Below are 19,604 nucleotides of genomic sequence, written 5' to 3'. Positions count from 1 at the left end.
TCCCCTGTGTATTTAACATAGTTTAGAGGAGGAGGAAGAGATGATAGTGTCTGTGTTAGACATTGAAGTGGAGAATTACGTGATCCATTACTGTAATCACAATTTGACCAAGCACTGAATTTTGGAACTCAAATGAGCAGAGCCGAAGAAACACATGGGATTTAATGACCAGAATGAGACGTATCAGAATGCATAGTGCTGTCCAAATAATTTCTGCACAGCCTTTTCTGCAAATAATTCATTCTTTGAGTCACTTAGTAATTTCTAAACTCATTTAGAATGAAAGGTGATTTACCATCATAGCTGAAGTAATTTAGTTAATTACACATCTGTTAACGACTTCAATAGAGAAAATTCTATTTCTGTCACTTTAAAAGCCAACTTCTGTGGTAGTCAGTTATTTTATTCTGCTTTTAAGATAACACTTTATTTCTGGTGGCAGGCATCTCATTGTCAGTATTGTTTGTTAAAAGGTGTAAAACCCAGAAAGAATGTTCAAATGCATCACAACTTTGAGAATGTGTAGAACAGTGTACAAATGACAAATCATTAAGATTACAAAGAAATGGCTTCTATTTAGGCCCAGCTTTACCCTCTCGCATGTCTGGAAAGGTCAGTGTTGAGTCAAGCATATTCAGTGAAGAGCTGTCAAATGTAATCGAAACATGAAAGCAAATGACAGGATGCTTTGTCAGTATCAGGGGATGAAATATCATGTTTTGATTGAGTATGAATGTTGCAGATTAGTCAGTTAAGGGAAATGGGTTTGTCATATCGTAGCTTCGTCATATCATGGCTTCTGTGCTCATGTGTATCATACTGTTATGAAAATGAGTACAATTGGATTATTGTAGACAGTGAGTATTGGATATGGGACTAGACAATGTCAACATAATTATGGTTGACAATTTTTTGCCCTTGTGTCTGTAATAGATCATACATCTTCATCCACAGTGTTGAGTTGATGCTAGAGCACTGCAGTTAGTGTGGACTTGCAGGTGCTAATGGTTCATCACTGTCTGTCACTTTAGTGCCTGCTTCCATTGTCCAGATAATCACAAACGTCATGAGATCAGAATAAGCATGTGAACTTCATATGTGACATGACTGATGTTTTTCGAAGGGATCTTAAAACCTTTCTTATAATGAAGTGTTTCAGCTTGGCATTGCTGGTCAGTGCAGCAGGTAAATAGGAATGTAATGATTTGGGGTACCATGTAATAAAAGCTATAACAGCAGCTTGCTGGTACTGTAGGCGAGTGGAACAGAAACTGCTTCGTCAGTGTGTGATGCACTGACCCATCTACATCCAACTCCTCATTCCAATTTCAGCAGGACAGTGCACTACCATATGCAGTCAAGAATGTGCTAGTGTTCTTCACAGAAGGACAACTACCACTGCTAACTTGGTTGCACACTGACCTAGCATGGTACATATCAAACATGTGTATGATGTGGTTGGTTGATTGATAACTTGTTTTTTGTGGTTTTTCAACAACCACTGTTAATACTTTGTGTGCTCTCACAGACTCTGTACAGAGAGATTCCTCAGAAACATATTCTGGCACTCTTTTACTCCCATGCTCTACACTGTGACATTTAGTAACTCTTAATTGCAACATATGGAGACTTCACACCATATTGAAATCTGAAAATACAAGATTTTATACAGTTGTGTAATTCTGATAATTGGTATTATTATGTACATAAAGTTAATTTCTTTCACAAATATGCTTCCTGGTGTTTTTAATTTTCACTGTCATCAGTGTAGTTGTGTTCTAAGAAGCAATTTCATTTTATCTTGTGTCTAATGTTTTTGTTCTTTCTTGCAGGTCATTAGAAGCTGCCAGTGATAACATTTTGGAAGAGCTAAGCAAGTACTATTGCGAGTTAAACCCTGCATTGTGCAAACGTATTATCACACCATACTCAAGTGCACCAAGTGAAGAGGTCGTTCAGTCAATAGCAGGATCTCGTCCATTCACCTTTGACTTGGATAAAGGTACAAAAGTGATAAAAACAAATAATCTTGTACTAAAGATGACTAAAATGCTTTCTTTTTTTTTATATTTTTATGTTCAGCTTGAAATTGCCTCCAGCCCTCACTTACCGTAGTAGCAGATTATATAATTTGAGTTGCAACGTAACAGCAGATGTGGACACAAAGAACAGATGGCTCAATTTCTTTCTTTTGGAGGTAGTGGTCCTCTCAACTCACTGAAAAGATTGAAGAGTTTGAGGACAGCATATTTTATGATTAACTAGTAAAACCATCCAGAATCCTAATTCAAAAGAACTAAAGTTAGCAGTATCAGTGGCCAAAGTCTTTCAAAGAAGACAAAGATGATGAAAATTTTCATCGTTTGAGCCATGTTTGCTGTTGTTGTTGTTGTTGTTGTTGTCTTCAGTTCGGAGACTGGTTTGATGCAGCTCTCCATGCTACTCTATCCTCTGCAAGCTCCTTCATCTCCCAGTACCTACTGCAACCTACATCCTTCTGAATCTGCTTAGTGTATTCATCTCTTGGTCTCCCTCTACGATTTTTACCCTCCACGCTGCCCTCCATTGTGATCCATTGATGCCTCAGAACATGTCCTACCAACCGATCCCTTCTTCTAGTCAAGTTGTGCCACAAACTTCTCTTCTCCCCAATCCTATTCAATACCTCCTCATTAGTTACATGGTCTACCCACCTAATCTTCAACATTCTTCTGTAGCACCACATTTCGAAAGCTTCTATTCTCTTCTTGTCCAAAGTATTTATTGCCCATGTTTCACTTCCATACATGGCTACACTCCATACAAATACTTTCAGAAATGACTTCCTGACACTTAAATCTATACTCGATGTTAACAAAGACAGAACTGGCACCAATGTGTTCTGGAAGAATTGCAGCATATTTTCATTCTAGTTTTATTTATGGTAGCAAATTGTTAAGATTACATTCTCGTGCGTAAAGTTTATGAAAATGCATTTCTTGGCAATGTTACTGAAAAGTTTTTTGTTACTGAACTGAGGTGAACTCATTTTGCAAATGAAGCCTTAAACATGAATCGTGTTTTTATTTGCCTCAAATTGGCAGTGAATTGGAGATCTCTAACATGAGGTCATTTCAGTTAAATGCAACACTTGATGGTGCACTCTCGCATGAAAACCCTCTGTGATTGCTTGTTTGGTTTGAATACTTCATTACAAGATACACAATCTGAGGTTTATAATTAATCCATTCTTGAAATGAGGGAACTTATAGTGTCAATTTGGAAGAAAGAAGAAAAGTATTGTCGCAATTAAAATGCAAACAGTGAGAGGGGTTTCTATTATGTAACCAAGACTGACATCTAGGGATAGAATCGAATTTTTGAAATCATCTATTCGGTGATATAGGTTAAAATCCAAGGTAGCACATTCTAGAGCCATTCATTCTGCTGGGACCTTGTTTGTGAGTAATTGATGAAAAAGAAAATTTGGAATTTTGTGTGGTGTTCGAGCATTAAAATTGTTAAGCACATGGAGAACAGTTTCGTGGCATTTTGGTTGATATACTTTTGTAATGTATAGAAGGTTGGGGTTTGAAACTCAGCATTGAAACGACTTTGATCTTTTTTTAAAATTAGTCTCGAGTAATTTTTTTAATTGGTAATCCTCATGTCATTACAATCATCATATCAAAAATTTCATTTGCTCTTATTTTGTCTTGAAAAAAGGAGGATTGAAATCTTTGTGCATGTGATTTTATTTTTATTTGTCTATTATAATATTGAAACATTTGAAAATGCAGTTCCGTCAGTTAAACATTTGAAACATTAATTCTTATTGCACTGTGGACGAAATAATGCATATAAAGATTTAAATGAAAGAAAGGATTGGAAATGACATGGAATTCAAGCAATGTGGAAGAGAAATAATGAATGCAATGACATGGATGAAATTATAAAACAGAAGTTGTTAAATCACAGTTAATAGATAAAAGTAATAAAATCACATGCACAAAGATTCCTTACGATAAAAAGAATGATTGAACGACAAAATAAGAGCAAATGAAATAGTTAACATGATTAAAATGACTTGGCAAAGGCTGAGGGATTTAAAAAATATATATATTTAAGCCAATTAGTCGAATAAAAATGATGATGATGAAAATGATGTCAATAAACATTTGAAAATAAATTTAGAGCATCTTATGAAATTCTAATCCATGACCTTCTGTACACACCCGCAACAAGTAATGTATCTATTCCACTATGCCACAGGGCTGCTCTTTGAATGTATCTTATCCACTATGCCACAGAACTGCTCTGCCTATCATTTTTAATGCTGAAGAATATCATGAGAAATTTCAATATTCCTCCCCTCCCCCCACCCCCTACGCCCACCCCCATTCAGTTATTTGCTAACAAGGGCACCCCAGGGTGAATGGCTGCAGTGTGTGATACCTGGGACCCTAACCTACATCACCATATAGACAATTTCATGTCTGGGGACCTCTGCTTGTGAGATGAACTTCATTTGCCCTCAATTGCTGACAAACACATTATTACTAACAGTAAAAACTCACAGAAATATAATTTTATGAAAAGGAAAATTACCACTCACCATATAGCAGAGATGCTGAGGTGTGTGTGTGTGTGTGTGTGTGTGTGTGTGTGTGTGTGTGTGTGTGTGTGTGTGTTGAGGGGGGGGGGTCTATTGTTGACAAGGGCCTTAACAGCCGAAAGCTTTATTTGTGACAGTCTTTTTGTTGTGTCTATCTACGACCTAGCATCTCCACTACAGGGTGAGTAGCAACTTTACTTTTCATAATATTGTTACATTCCATCGTGGATATTCCATTGTTTGAGAAATATAATTTTGCCATGCAGATAGCAGATCAGATAGTCAAAGTGCATGCATCAGTCTTTGATCTGAATCCACCTTTCTTGTGATAAAGGAAAATCTCTACAGTTATTGAAGTGACTCTGTCATTGTCATTGACATGCTTATTTCCTGCCCCCTACCCCATGGCTTCCAAGGTGTCATCAGGCCAGGATGCCAAAGCATAAGGAGGCCTCCACAGCAGGTGGACACAATCATTCACCATTGTGCATTGCCAAGTTTTGAGCTGATGATGTTTACACCAAATCTGCACGTATGACAAACCAGAGCACACACAGTGGGCTGTTCCACACTTAACAACTACCCGAACATTGTTTCCTGTTTCCCTGTTTTGTTGGTCTAAGAATCAGAAGTAGAACATGTTTTCCTGCAGAATCGACATGCTACTCCACACCACTGAATAAAATTTGATGGACTTATTTCTGACATGTGTCTCACAGCATACAACAAACAGTAAATAATAGGTAGAATATTGACCTCACAATTCTAAGAAATGAAAACAAACGAAATCTCGCCGCCAAGCAAATGATCTCCCAGAACAGCAAGCTGCCTGACACTGTAGCATAGTGGAAGTGGGAAGTGTTGTAGTGATGGGAGTGAAGGTCTGACGACTTCAGAGTGGTTGCTGTGACTACAGGGCTCATAAGGTTGGCTGAATGGGTGCCGTGCCTTCCTTGTGCGACTCACCCCACTACTACTTCATAGCTGACAAGCTTAAAGTAATTTCAGACTGACTGTAGAGTAACAACAGTTAAATCAAACAGGTTTCCCACGTGCTTCATCAGATATATGTTGGGTGCTTCCAGAGGTTGCCTGTTCTTTACCCTTTCATCTTACCTGTCGTCCAACTTAAAGCTCTTTTTTTTTTTTTAACTGAGATTTGTACTATGTTAACAATGTTGTTGATTAGGCCACAATTCCCACTGCAGACTGTGTTGTTCCACTGTCATACCCAGTATTGTATGCTGGAGTATGAAGATGAAACTATAGTAGCCAGTGCTTAGCACATAGCAGGAAATATAAATTTCTATTTGGCCTTTAAGATACACACTGGCAGTAGTTCTTTAGAGCAGGAAGTAATGCTAATAGAGCACATTGTGAGAGAGTGGCCCAGTGAGGAGCAGCTCTTTGCTGACTCCGCCACAAGCTGCCCATTACATATGATGACCTAATAAAAGGAGATGAAGGCAGGCTATCCTCTCAAGAAAACCAAGTTGCCCATGTACACCCTGGACAATGTTGTAATGTATGTGTGCTGAAGAGTGTTCCTTGCTGGAGCCAGATCAGTTGTAACTGCTGTGTTAGCAACAGCAGAAGACGAAGAAAAAGAAGAGGAGCAGCATCCAGATTTGACAACCTTGCAGCTCTTCCACTAGACTAGTACAGTCCTGTATGCACTAAGAAACAAGGTTAATGCAGTCTCTGTTGTTGAGACAGTAAGGGTCTTGGAGCATTTGTAAATTGAATATCTGCACCAAGCATTCCGCTGTGTTGATTGATTGTTGGGTGGAATGGCTTAGAAGGAATTCTTGATGTTGTTCCCATTGCAGAGTCCTACACGAGCTGGACCATAAATGTGGTCATTAGCCAGTAACACGGCATGCACTGCGACTGGTGGCTCATCAGTTGTTGAGTGAATGGTAACGTCATATAATAAGTGGTGTCAGAGTGCACATACAGCCATTCACTACATAGTATGAAGTGATCCCATGAGATCTAATTTTATTTTTTGCTTTGTAGCTTGAAGTGTGAGCCAAGTTATAAATACTTATGGCACTCTGGCCTGTGTTTGCTGCACCTTTAGTATGAAAATTTTGTTTGCCTGAACAAATGTTCCAGTGTCTTTGTCACTGTGTGGTCCACACATTGTGGGAACAGATGAGCCAGATTCACCAATGACTCCTGTCATATAGCCATGTTATTTGGCTATGGAGAGACTGGGAAATGATAATGCAGTGTTCTTCACATTCTGTGGCTAGTAAAGTCCTCCACAAATGTCTGTATCTGAATAAGAGTGGATGTTATTTGTGTATGCAGACAGACGTGCAGGCTATCCTTGACAAAGGTCGTATAGAAACATCCATAATGTGACATTCTGTCTAGTAGCTTTCTGACCCAAGTTGCATTAATGGGAAAGTTGTTTGTGTGGCTTGCCATGCTGATTTGTAAACATAAGCATTCCAATTTTACATGGTCAGATGAAACTGAAATGTACTTTAAAACTATTCTACAATTTCCTTTTGTTTCTCATTATTTGTGGTCTTAAAATTTATTGTACTTAAATTTTCAGATCCAGATTCACCTGATACTGCTGCAAAGAAGTTGGTAAAATCAACCAAGAAAAAGATTAGAATTCGCAAAATAAGTGAGGGAGGAAAATTAAATGAACGTTCTCGGAATGAATCTATTTCATCTAATGCATCTTATAATTCAGATGATGGCGATACAAAAGGTGTACATTTAATGCTAGAAAATCTAACAGAAATAAAACATGAAGAAGCAAGAGAAGATTGTTTGGATTCATCTCAAAATACTAGTGATAGTCAGTCACCCAAGAATACGAACTCTTCCTCATGGGTTAAAATAACTGGTAGCAATAAACATCAAAGGATAATAAAAGCAAGATTAAAAGCAATCTCTTGTGCTCAAGAAATATCAACAGAAAATCATGGAGAGGCCTTTGAAAAATTAGTTTCTAATTCACAACACTCAGCAGGAGATTTCCAAGAACAACAAAAAACTGTTATTGTTCCGCACATTGTGCGAGCAACAGATAATTTGGAAAATAGTGGGCACAAAATGTGTGAAAATGATTTCCCAGAATTATGCAGGTCACCACCCCAACATGAAAGTCATTTCATCAAATCTGGGAGCAGAGTAAGGTAAGAAGCAGTAATTCTATTTTAATGATGGTTTATATAAGATATGTTAGAGATTGGAATTTATAGTGTATGACAAATGTTTCTAAATATGGTACATTACTGAAAAGTCTTACAGAGCGCATAAAAACATTTCCTTGTTTTTCACTTTTTAATGAGCTTAGCTTGTCTTGGCTTCCTTCAGTTGCCTCTTATCAGTGTGAGAGCTACAGTTCCAACAGAAAATTTTAAAAAGTTCATTATTTTGTAGAGCTGTGTTCTCATCTGCTTCATTAAATTATTTTCCAGCAATTTTCATATTGTTCCACACAGCCGACTTCTGTTATGTCATTGCTATCCCACTTGAGCTGAATTTCATCATAAAAGTTTTAAATCTGTCACTTACTTGGGGGAAGTGACCTCTGAGCAATATTTTGGGGTGTACTCGATTTTTATGCTGGGAGGATTAGACATTGGCAGGAGGTAGGGGTGGTGGGAGGTCATGAAGGAAGTAGTTTTGAGTTCTTAATCTACATAGTTACTCTGCAATTCACAGTGAAGTGCCTGGCAGAGGTTTCAATGAACTAGCTACCAGGTATGATCATTTCTTTCTATGTAGGTGGTCACCAACAAAATATTTTCGCAATCAGAGGAGAAAGTTGATGACTGCAAGTTCACGAGAAGGTCCTGCTGCAATCAAAAATGCCCGTGTTTTAACGATTGCCTCACCAATTCGTGTATCATGTAAATCTCTCTCTCTCTCTCTCTCTCTCTCTCTCTCTCTCTCTCTCTCTCTCTCTCTCATCTTTCACAGTGGTACAGTACGAGCTGCCCTTCTTTGAACTTTTTCGGTGTTAACTGTCAGTCTCATCTGATGCAGATCCCACACCACAGAGAAACACTCCAGAAAAGGACAGACAGGTGTGGTGTAAGCAGTCTCTTTAGTAGACCTGTTGCATTTTGAGTGTTCTGCCAGTAAATTCCAATCTTTTATTTGCTTTCCCCACAAAGTTATCTATGTGATCTATACAATTTGTTATTTGTAATTGTAATCTAATTATTTAGTTGAATTTACAGCCTTCAGATCTGTGTGGTTTATCATGTAACTGAAATTTAGTGGATTTCTTTTAGTCCTTGTGTGGATGATTTTAAACTTTCCATTATTGAGAGTTAATTGCCACTCTTTGCACAATACAAATATCTTAGTTGAATCATTTTGCAATTGGTTTTGATCTTCTGATGACTTTACGAGATAGTAAGTGACAGCATCATCTGCAAACAATCTAAGAGCACTGCTCAGATAGTCTCTTATGTCATCTACATTTATCAGGAACAGCAGAGAGCCTGTAATACTTCCCCGGGAACAGCAAATGTTACTGTTGCTGTACTTGATGGCTTTCTGTCAATTACTACAAAGAGTGACCTTTCTGACAGGAACTTGTGAATCCAGTCTCACAACTAAGATGATACTACATAAACATGCAGTCTAATTACAAGTCAGTTGTGAGGAATGGTGTCAAAAGCCTTCTAGGAATCTAAAAGTATGGAATCTATTAGACATCCCCGGTCGATAGCATTCATTACTTAGTAAGAATAAAGAGCTAGTTGTGTTTTGCAAGAATGGTGTTTTCTGAATCTGTGCTTACTATTTGCCCCCCACCCCCCTCACACACACACACACACACACACGACCACAGTCTCTGTCTACTGAGGTCAGCAGTCTCTGTGTTTGTTTTCTATCTCCAATGAAGGCCTTGTTGGCCAAAAGCTCATTTTCTGAGATCTTGCGACGAGTTCTGCTAAGTATACTCTGAAAGGAGCCTGACTGGTACACAATAAGGACAGGAGGCCTTGCCTTTATTAAGTAATTTAAGCTGCTTCACTGCACCAAGGATATCTATTTCTAAGTTACTCATGTTGACAGTTGTTCTAGGTGCAAATTTATGAATATTTACTTTGTCATCTTTGGTGAAGGAGTTTTGGAAAACTATGTTTAGTGACTCTGCTTTAGTGACACTGTCACTGGTGATATCACCATCGTTATCACACAGTGAAGGTGCTGATTGCGTCTTGCTGCTGGTGCACTTCACATACGACCAGTATCTCTTTGCATTTTGTGTCAGATTTTGATACAGTGTTTTGTTGTGGAAACTATTAAAAGAATCTCACACTGAAGTTTGCACTAAATTTCAATCTTCTGTGAAACTTAGCCAGTCTTGGGCTTTTGCTTTCTTTTAAATTTGGCAATGCTATTTTTGCTGCTTCTGCGTCAGTGTTCTGGACCTATTTTATGTACCAAGGAGAAACAGGGACCATTGCTTATTAATTTATGTAAGATATATCTTTCAATTGTCATCTATACTGTTCCTAGGACCTTGAACCACATCTGGTCTACGCTTACACAATCAGATCAGATGGAGGGGTACACTCTCTTTGAAAGGCGTGAAGTGAATTTTTATGTGCTTTTTTAAGTAGATGTATGTTGCATTTATTTTTGGTGGATTTGGACATTATGGTAGTCAGTCTCACTACAACAGCCTTGTGGTCAGTAATCTCTATATCTGCCTGAGGCTCCCTACTTGCTCAGGATTATTTGTTGCTATGAGTTAAAGTATGTTTCCATAACCATTTACAGTTCGAGAGGGCTCCTGAAGTAATTGTCAGGAATGTATGAGTGGGGTAGTTATTTGAAATAAAACTCAGGTTGTGTTTGGAGTGTTCAGAAACTGTAATCACATAAGTTGGTGTGGTTGGTAAAAGGAGCCAATTATTAAATTATTCGATTTGACAAGTATAACCTCTACCTACACTAACTCACAAGAACAGTCTAATTTAATTTCACTACAAGATACACTACTGATGACAGCAGTAAACACTCCAACACCAACTGTATTTAATCTATGCTTTCTGAACACAGTGAGGCAAATTGTAAAAATTTCAGCTAAACTTATTTTCGGCTTTAGTCAGCTTACTGTATGTAGAATGATTTCAGATAAAGTGTTTTCTATTAGCACTAGTAGCTCTGGTTCTTTCCCAACACATCTATGACAATTTGCAATTATAATAGTGATGGTTGTTAGGTCTTGTCTTCCTGAGTTTGCCTTGCACCCTTGTTGACTGACACCTTTTCTGTATTTTCCTGAGACTCTCCAACCTGAAAAACGGCCCAGTCCCCTCCACATAGCCCGCACTACCCATGTAGCTACTTCTTGTGTGTAGTGAATCCCTGACCTATTAAGTGGAACCTAGAAAACCCTCTCCAATGGCACAAGTCAAGGAATCTGTAGCTTACATGGGGACAGAGCCATCTGAGCCTCTGATTCAGACACTTCACTTGGCTCTGTACCAAAGGACCACAGTCAGTTCTGTTGACAGTGCTAAAATTAGTGAGGTCCACCTTCATCTCACAAGCCAGACTGGCAGTTTTTACAGCTTCAGCTAGCCACTAGAGAGAATCACTTCCGATCCATAGCAACACATATCATTGGTACAGACCTGAGCTGCCACCTGCAGTTGGCTGCATTTTGTGTTCTTTGTAGCATGTGGAAGCACCTTTTCCACAGCTGGAATGACTCCTTCCGGTACGCACAGAGTGGACACTGGATTCCTTCCCTCCTTTGCAGCCAAGAAAATTAGAAAATAGAAAATTAAGCTGCTTGCAATGGATGTGTTGATCAACTGATGGAGAGATACTCCCACAGGAACTCAGTAACTAGTTACAATGTGGCATTCAGGGTTATTAGGCTTGTGGATTTTGGGAAACCCATACGTGATCTGCTGGGTACAGGTGTATTGGGTGAGGCTGTGCTGAGGAAGGAGATAGATTTGGAAGCAAGGTTCTGGGACAGATATGTAGCAGGGATGTCCAACCCATGGGTCGCATGCATGGCTCAAAACAAATATCACTGCAGCCCAAGAAGTTGAGCAGGAATTCCTGTAAAATAAGGAAGTGGGACAGGCTTTAGGAAAGTCAAATGTTCATTCTGTTCTGTTCTATTTAGTGATTAGTAGGAAAAGATTGTTTTCACTGTAAGGAGTGAATGAAGGAGAATACTTTTTGAATGACTCCATGCTGCCTGTAAAGTTAATTTTTATTTTATTTTTGTAATATTGCCGTTGCAGATATTTGATGGCCAAAGAGTTAAGAATTGGGTCTAGGTGCTTACAAAGGGCCTACGGCCAAAATTGTTAAATATCGGAGATTGAGTCAGCGTTTACAGTGTTCTTTTAGCTGTGAGAAGGCAAGTATTCAGTCTGGGAGACAGTGTTGAAGAAGTTGAGACCACAGAATTGGAGTATCAGAGTTAGTTCGGGGATGCCTGTACCATGGTAATCAGTTTTTGTAGTTATATATTTGTGAGGAGTATTGCAGAATATGAAAGCTTTTAAAGGTGTTTATAGAATGTGCGGTATCCTAGAAACGGGAATGTTTGTTGTTATGTCACTGGGGTGTAAGAAAATTCCTCATATCAGTACTTGCTTTCAAATTGAGTGCACAAACATGTCTCCCATGCTTGTCTCCTAAAACTCCTATCACCCCAGGCTGGAACAGCTTAACCAAACTCTTCAACGGGCTATGGACTTTCATCTTGCTCTGGAATGGAACAGCCCTTCCCAAAACCCTTCTCACCACTTTCAAAAACAGCATGTCCTCCACTCATCCTGTCAAAGCGGTATCCTTTCTCCAACGCATCCCACATAGCTCCTAGTTTCATCATGTACCACACAAAACTTCCTCTTTCTGCACTAGGGTAAATTTGTCAGTGCCATTTCTGTATTCCATTTCCTTGTAGTTGTTCCCTCCCCTGCCTGTCATCCATCCCTTTTTCACCCGTCATTCCTTTTCTCCCTCCCCCTGTTGTGTACATCGTTTACATAAGTACTGAAATGGATTACCCACCACCTCACATTAATCTGATTTACTTTGATCCCTAGACACCTTTATCAGACATTAATGGATGTCAGTGGGTGCAAATTGTTGAGCCATGAGAAATTCAATGATGCATCTGTGTTTTCTACACACCTCAATGTTTTCTACACACCTCAATGTAGAACACTTTTTTCCAACCTTCCCATGCTCCCGATATCTATTAGAGGGCCACAAAAGAAACAGGATGTTAGTGAAAAAATTAAAAATTTTGTAATACTTCAGTCTGCATCAGACATTCAAAGTCAACACAAAGGAAGAAAGAGGGGCTTTAGTTTCAGAATAACCCTTGCAATTTTTCCCTGTACTGTTGATGTTCTGCTGGTTAATTTAAATTATAGGATGTAAAAAGAAGATTAGTTATAAAAATAATAATCACCATTTCTTTCTTTAAAGTGTTAACTATGTTTCCATTAAAATTTCATGTTTTGGTCTTAGTCTAGTGAATAAAATGTGGCTTCTTTGCAGTGAAATTAGAAAGATAACGAAGGTATCCCAAAAACAGTTGAAGAAACAGGCAGAATCTGGCACATCTCCGAGAACAGAACCTATGAAGGTTAAATTGGCATGGAACAGTTCAGATGCACACAGTGACAATTCTTTGTCTCTGACTGATATTATGAGAGAAGAAGTCAAACAAAACCGTCACTGCACTGAAATGATTCCAGCACAGAATAATGAGCTTCCAAGGTACGTTTAATGTTTTATGCTTTCATATGCAAAGCTAACTGTATTGGATCTGAGTTTTCTGTTCATGGTGAGAAGAAAATCGGGAGGGAGAGGGAGAGGGGGGGGGTGGGGGGGGGGGGTGGACGGCAAACCGAGGTATCTACAGCACACATTGGTCTATAGATTATTCATATGATTTTGAAACACTTCCCTGTTATTTTTTGAGTGCATTCTAAGTTGATTTCTGAATGAATAATAAGTTGATTGTTGAATACGTGCCTAGTGTATGTGATGTCTCTGTCAGGGGAATCCTTGCCGCATCTACAAATAAACTTTCATGCACGCAAAAGGGGATGGGTCTATACAAGCTGAACGGATGAATGCCAATCGCTATCTGATTATGTGGTTGATTGGGTTTGCGAATGATCAGTGTTGTTATAATTACTAGCGAAATCCATAGATTCAGACTACCAGAGTGGAAATAAACAACTAACAGGAATAACAGGTAAGAAAGGTTATGTATTATCTTCTCTGTGTATCCAAGAAAACGAAATATTGACAGAAAATTTTTGACCAGATCGCTACACTACTAAGAGCCAGCTGTATTTTCAGTCCCCGCCTAGCAGCTGCTTAAGTTCTATTCTGGAAGAAATGTGGAAAATGCGTTGTACGAACATGTAACAATGCCTAACTGGATAATAATCATGGGATTCTGGCAGGTTTAGTGAAGTTAAACGGCGAATATGTTTTGACAGTGGCAGGAATAGTTATTGAATAAGTCTTATCTCTAACGCTCAAGGGAGGGGGAGAGTGCCACTATCTAGTATTGCTCCAGTTCAGAAATATCGTAGATCCGGGGCTGATGCACAGAGCAGCCTGAGTTATAGTCGGGAAGTGTTTACATTTAGTGATTTTTGTTTTTTTTTTTTCTTCATTTACTGCTCTGACGTCAAGTGAAAACGAAATGGATTTCTGTGGCTGGGAGCTATGAAGTAAATTGAAATACATTCACATAATTATGGAAGACAGAAATATGTTATTAATTTCAGATTTTATTTCCCCCTTTCTGACAGTCAAGCCTTGCAGAAGAATGAAGTTATTTTTGTCGGTTTGCTAAAGAAATTCGGCTTTTATTAATCTTTCCCTCTGAAGTAGTCAATGTATTTGAAATGAAGTGTTTGATTCCACAGTGTTAGCTAGTTTCAACTGTTAGTCGCGTTTAAAGCGCACGTTTTCATCTTCTGTCTTGTATGGCATTATGCCATAATAAAGGGGGGGGGGGGGATGAAATAATGTAAGGTCTTTCAATGTTCACACATACAAACATAAAGGCTTTCTGTGTCATCATAACTGCTCAAGAGTGGTGGCGCCTGTGTTCTGGTGCGCTCTGGCAACTGCTGAACGAACCTATTTCTAACAGGTCATGGGAAAATATTGTGAATGATGGTTTGGAAAGCGATATTTTCAAAGTAAATCTTCTTTTATGCAAGTGCGAGAATGTACGATGAACTTCTTAAATCACAGAGCGTTTGACTCATGTTTAAAAATTAACTCTTGGATGATGAGGCATTTAGAAGAATTTCAAGCTCAGAAGATCAAACATTTATGTCATTATTATAAATTTTACAGGCACTTTTGTGTGATGTATCTTAATGTGTAACACATGCAAAAAAGATCAACATTATACGTGAAAGCTTAACTTCTCTTGCAGCCTATTACCTTTAGAGACCAATGTTATATGTTAAAGCTTTGCTTTTCTTGTAGCAACACTGTATATTAATTTAAACCATTAACTTTTCCTGTTTGTGTGTTTGTGCTACTCAACAGTGATGTTGCTATTGGGTGACTACACCGCGTGTCTTATGCTCTCATATCCGCTGTCCTGAACTGGTGAGATCACGTGACAAGAGCTGCGACTGATAAAAGCACATCGCGATCTCGGTTTCAGTGCTTTGGAAAGTAATATGCGATGTTTGGTGGAATTCCAGTTTGTACTTTTACAATATGAAAATATGCAGCGTACGTGTTGCTGCACATCAAAGATCTTTCCAAAACTTTTTTTCCCCCCCCTGAGTTTTGTCTTCTAAAGTACCAGGAAATTCTACGCTTGTGTATAACACCATAACCATTCAAAGGATTGATAAGTTTTACAGTTCTGAGGGAAAATATACTGTCACTTACCACGGAAAAAGTGTCTGTTCACCCAGGAGAAAGTGTATTTTTAACCGGGAAATCCAGGGAATCCCCCCCCCCCCCCCTCCATTCTTCCTTGTCTGCTTATACACCCTGGTAAAGCAGTACAGGTTCCAGGGGTTGGAGGAAATGCAAGAGCTACACACTATTTAATTGACGTAATTCATGTATCTTTAGAAGGCAAGTGGCACTAGTAGCCATGTACTCTCTTATTGTATGTAAACTGCACCACGGTATATTTTGAATGGCTCTCAGTACACGTAGTGTTTTTTATGTAGCCATGTTGGATACATTTTACATATTTTATTTGATTTCACCTTTTTGGGGAATATGACTGTGGCGTGAATAGTGCCCTCCACCACACACCACTTGGTGGCTAGCGGAGATAGATGTAGATGTAGAAGCAGTTTTGGAAGAAAGATTGTAGTATTCTGTCCTTCATTTCATCATCTTTCATTTCGATTGCGTTGTGGTCAATATGCAGTTTGACAGTCAACTACATTGCATCCATATTCTGCAAACCACTGTGCAGGAGGTCTGTTGCGTTGTACCATGTATTGGTGATTAGATTCGCTTATGAAATGTAGGAAGAGTTATTACTTAAATGTTTTGTTGTTCGTTGTAATTGACATGATCTTGGGTTCAATCACTAAAGGAGGGAGTCGTTGCATGCAGTAACATATTCCTTGATTCTTAATTAATACTGGTTTTTAAAATTTTGTGAGAACTGTATATACCCAAATGCAAGCTGTTTTCTAATTTTCATGATACAAAAATGTGCCATAACTAAGTTATTTTGCCACACAGGCCATTGTGTTAGTGTTTATAAGATTGAATGTTAATTACTTTTTATCATGGGGAAACACAAATTTAATATAGCTCATCTTTGACTACAGCAGTTTTCAAATATCCTTAGCAATAAAAAGAAATCTTTCAACACACACACACACACACACACACACACACACACACACACACCAAAATGGACATTTTTAAGAAATTCTCAGAAATTGGCAAGCATTGTAAATACAGATTTATATTTCAGTAGTAGGAGCTCCATTCATAACATGTTGACACGCGTCAATGAACATCAAGATATTTCTCAATGCTGCCGGTATTTGCAATGTAACAATAAATCCCAACTGTGTTCAGGTATGCAGTGTAGTGAGACTCACCTGTGATGTCACTACTCGCAGCCCACCTGCGTGTAGTTCCTAATTACAGCCGCCTGTATTCTAGGCAGCCATGACCTAATTTGTTTGTCAAACAACATTGACAGATGTAGGAGATGCTGCAGGAGAGAGATTATACACAGTGATGACAGTACTTTGTGTGGACCACATGTGTTGCAAATGGTTCTGTGTATGCAGATTATATTGTTTAGAATTAAAAAAGGACTCTAATAAAGTTCTCCATCTAACCACTACCAGAGACAATACAAACAGTGTCATGAATATGTGGAGTGCTCTATGCCCGGTTTACATCCTTTAAATCAAGTGCAATACTCGGTAGAGCCAAAATATAACTTTCTTGGGCGAAAACATTGTATTTCATTGAAAGAAAACAATACTTCAGATGATTCGTATGGTATGGAAAGACTGACTTAAAACTCGAACATGATTTGGTACAGCGTATAAAAGTCTTAGTGGTCCCAGCTGCACTAGTTCTGCTCGGAATATTTCAATAGGTATCGTGAAGTCTCACTGCCATCAGTGTCCGTGATGTAACAATAATTTTAAGTGTCCAACAGGCTGAATTTTATTCCGTGCAAATTGCTGAGAGGTGGGGTCACTTTGTAACTCCCACTGTCCACCCCTCAACCCCCCCCCCCCCCCCCCCCCCCCTCCCCCCAAGTCTCATTCTGGAGTGTGGCTTGCATTTGAGATCATGTACGTTTGGGTAAAAATGGAATACTTTCACGTGGTGGTTTGCACCTTATCTTGAAGCATTTGTCAGTTAAGGTTTTTTACTCTTGCGTGACACTCTCTTGTGGGTCAAAGAAACCTTTCACCATTAATGATGCCCTTCTTTGTGTGTACTGAAAATCCCCTTTCTTATGGGTCATACAAGTTTTGCAAAAAAAAAAATTGCAATCAAGATGGATTATAAGTAATATTAGGTCATACAAGTGTCCTCCCCCGAAACAATACTCTTTGTAGTAGTTCTAGCAATATCAGCTGTTTCTAAACACAATTGACACTGACATATTTATGAATAATCTTCGGACTTGTGTGCGAAATAACCTGAGTAGCACACCTGTTTCTTACTTAACAAAGAAAGGTTTGAAAACAGAGTTCAGCATTTCTGCCTTTACTTTGCTACCCTCAATTTCAGTTTGTGTCATGTGCAAGTGGGTGAATACCAACTTTGGTCATACTAACAGTCTTCTATGAATATTGTGACAGACCTTCTGCTCAGATTCTGATAAGGCAGTCATTGAGTGCTTCATGCATTGGCCCTTTTGAGAGACGAACACATTACATTTAACATCTTCCTATCTATATTACTATGCTTAACTTCACACCTATTATGCATCACTCACTATTAGGTAAGAAGTTTCATTACAGAGACTATACCATGAACAGTCCTTCCAATTATGAACTGTTGTATTGTGTACATATCAATCCAGTGATGGTGGGGAATTTTTTTTAACTTGGGTCACAAGCTTATCCCCAGAACTAAAATACCATTAGATCTAATGTGCTTCCATTATGAATACACTTCTGAGTTATCTGTCGTAAGTAGTTGTCAAAGAGACTACTTATTATTGTTATGCAGATTGTCTTATCAACCACTTACAAAAATGTAATTATTCCAATCAATTATTGGGTGATTATTGTCTCATTATTGTCCCCTCCAGTAATGACAGTATGATGAGGGGTCATATGCAGTAGTTCAGCAAGTTTTAATGTTTTTTACATCTGTGATTGCACCTAGTGGCTGGTAGAAAAACCGAGTTATGAGTTTATGCCTGCAACTGGGTCTTTGCTAATCATTCTCATATGTAATTCAGTTTCTTTCTCAGTGGATTTGAATTTCTTGTATATCATTCCAATATACACTTAGATTTATTCCATTACTGTCATTGCAGATTTCTGCCTCTGTGTTTACTTGATTTTGAAATGTTTGGACCCAGTCATTGCCAATAGATAGCACATTTCTCTCTAGCTAGGCTGTCTCACTAACTGCTCGAAATAATTTTAAGAACTGCATTTATTACAGTATCGCAAGTTCAGGAGTCCCTGCCTCCCATTCTAAATATGTGCATCCCCCTGTCAATTAGTAACAGATTGAAATCCCCACCTACCATTACGGAACACTTTGCAAATTTGCGCACAATATTTTCCAGGCTTTTTCTGAAGCATTCCAATGTTTCATTACTTAATGTAGGTGGATTCTGACTCTGTATTCATGTCATTTAACATTATCAAGTTCTTTATGCCGATAAGTACACCTCCACCATTTATGTTCATCCTCATCTTTTGGTGTATTTTCTATTCTGAGTTTAGTAGTCCTGTGCTATTTATTGCTAATTTCAATATACTTTCTGTTGCAAGAATTGTGTATGCAATGTTGCTGTTAGTGTGTGACTAATTTTGAGACCTTACTCTGTACATGTCTGCTGTTAAATAATATTGGGAATAAATTTTATTTTTCTGATAGACCCTCATTTTGTGAATGCAACACATACTCTGTTAAGAGAGCAGCTGCTTCCAAAGTGTAGTGCACATCTAACTTATTAACGGGAACTCTAACAGTTTTGCACTCAATCAAACAGATCAAAAAACTTAGAGCATGTATCATAGAATAAATGAGGTCTTTGGCTTAAGCCTTTCTCTCAGCTTTAAACCAATGGGTGGCAGTTATTCTAGTGGATGATGCAATAAATTACAGGCTGTGCTATCAAAGTGCAAGTGAGGTTAGTGACATTTACCATTTCATTTAGCCATTGAAAGAGACTGAGGAGGGCCTTGAAACCCAGCCAACAGGCATAATTGATATTCAAATCAGTCACGACTTGCAGCCACCTGCACCCTGTTGCATTCAACAGCTGCCAGTACAGACTCTTTCCGACTCTTGAATT

The 19,604-nt window shown here is 38.5% G+C and overlaps 1 protein-coding gene across 1 annotated transcript in view; it reads left to right on the top strand.

Annotated features, from left to right (window-relative positions):
- The window catches only part of LOC126457157 (inhibitor of Bruton tyrosine kinase), a 128,483-nt gene that overhangs the window by 87,321 nt on the left and 21,558 nt on the right, over window positions 1–19,604 (top strand). The window contains exons 14-16 of the mRNA XM_050093235.1: window positions 1,833–2,002; window positions 7,164–7,755; window positions 13,127–13,348. Of these exons, the coding sequence (XP_049949192.1) occupies window positions 1,833–2,002; window positions 7,164–7,755; window positions 13,127–13,348 (984 nt within the window). The remainder of the gene's footprint in view (window positions 1–1,832; window positions 2,003–7,163; window positions 7,756–13,126; window positions 13,349–19,604) is intronic.

The sequence above is a fragment of the Schistocerca serialis genome, chromosome 2, assembly GCF_023864345.2.
Source record: "Schistocerca serialis cubense isolate TAMUIC-IGC-003099 chromosome 2, iqSchSeri2.2, whole genome shotgun sequence".
Taxonomy (NCBI): domain Eukaryota; kingdom Metazoa; phylum Arthropoda; class Insecta; order Orthoptera; family Acrididae; genus Schistocerca; species Schistocerca serialis.
This window is presented reverse-complemented; position numbering and strand designations above follow the sequence as displayed.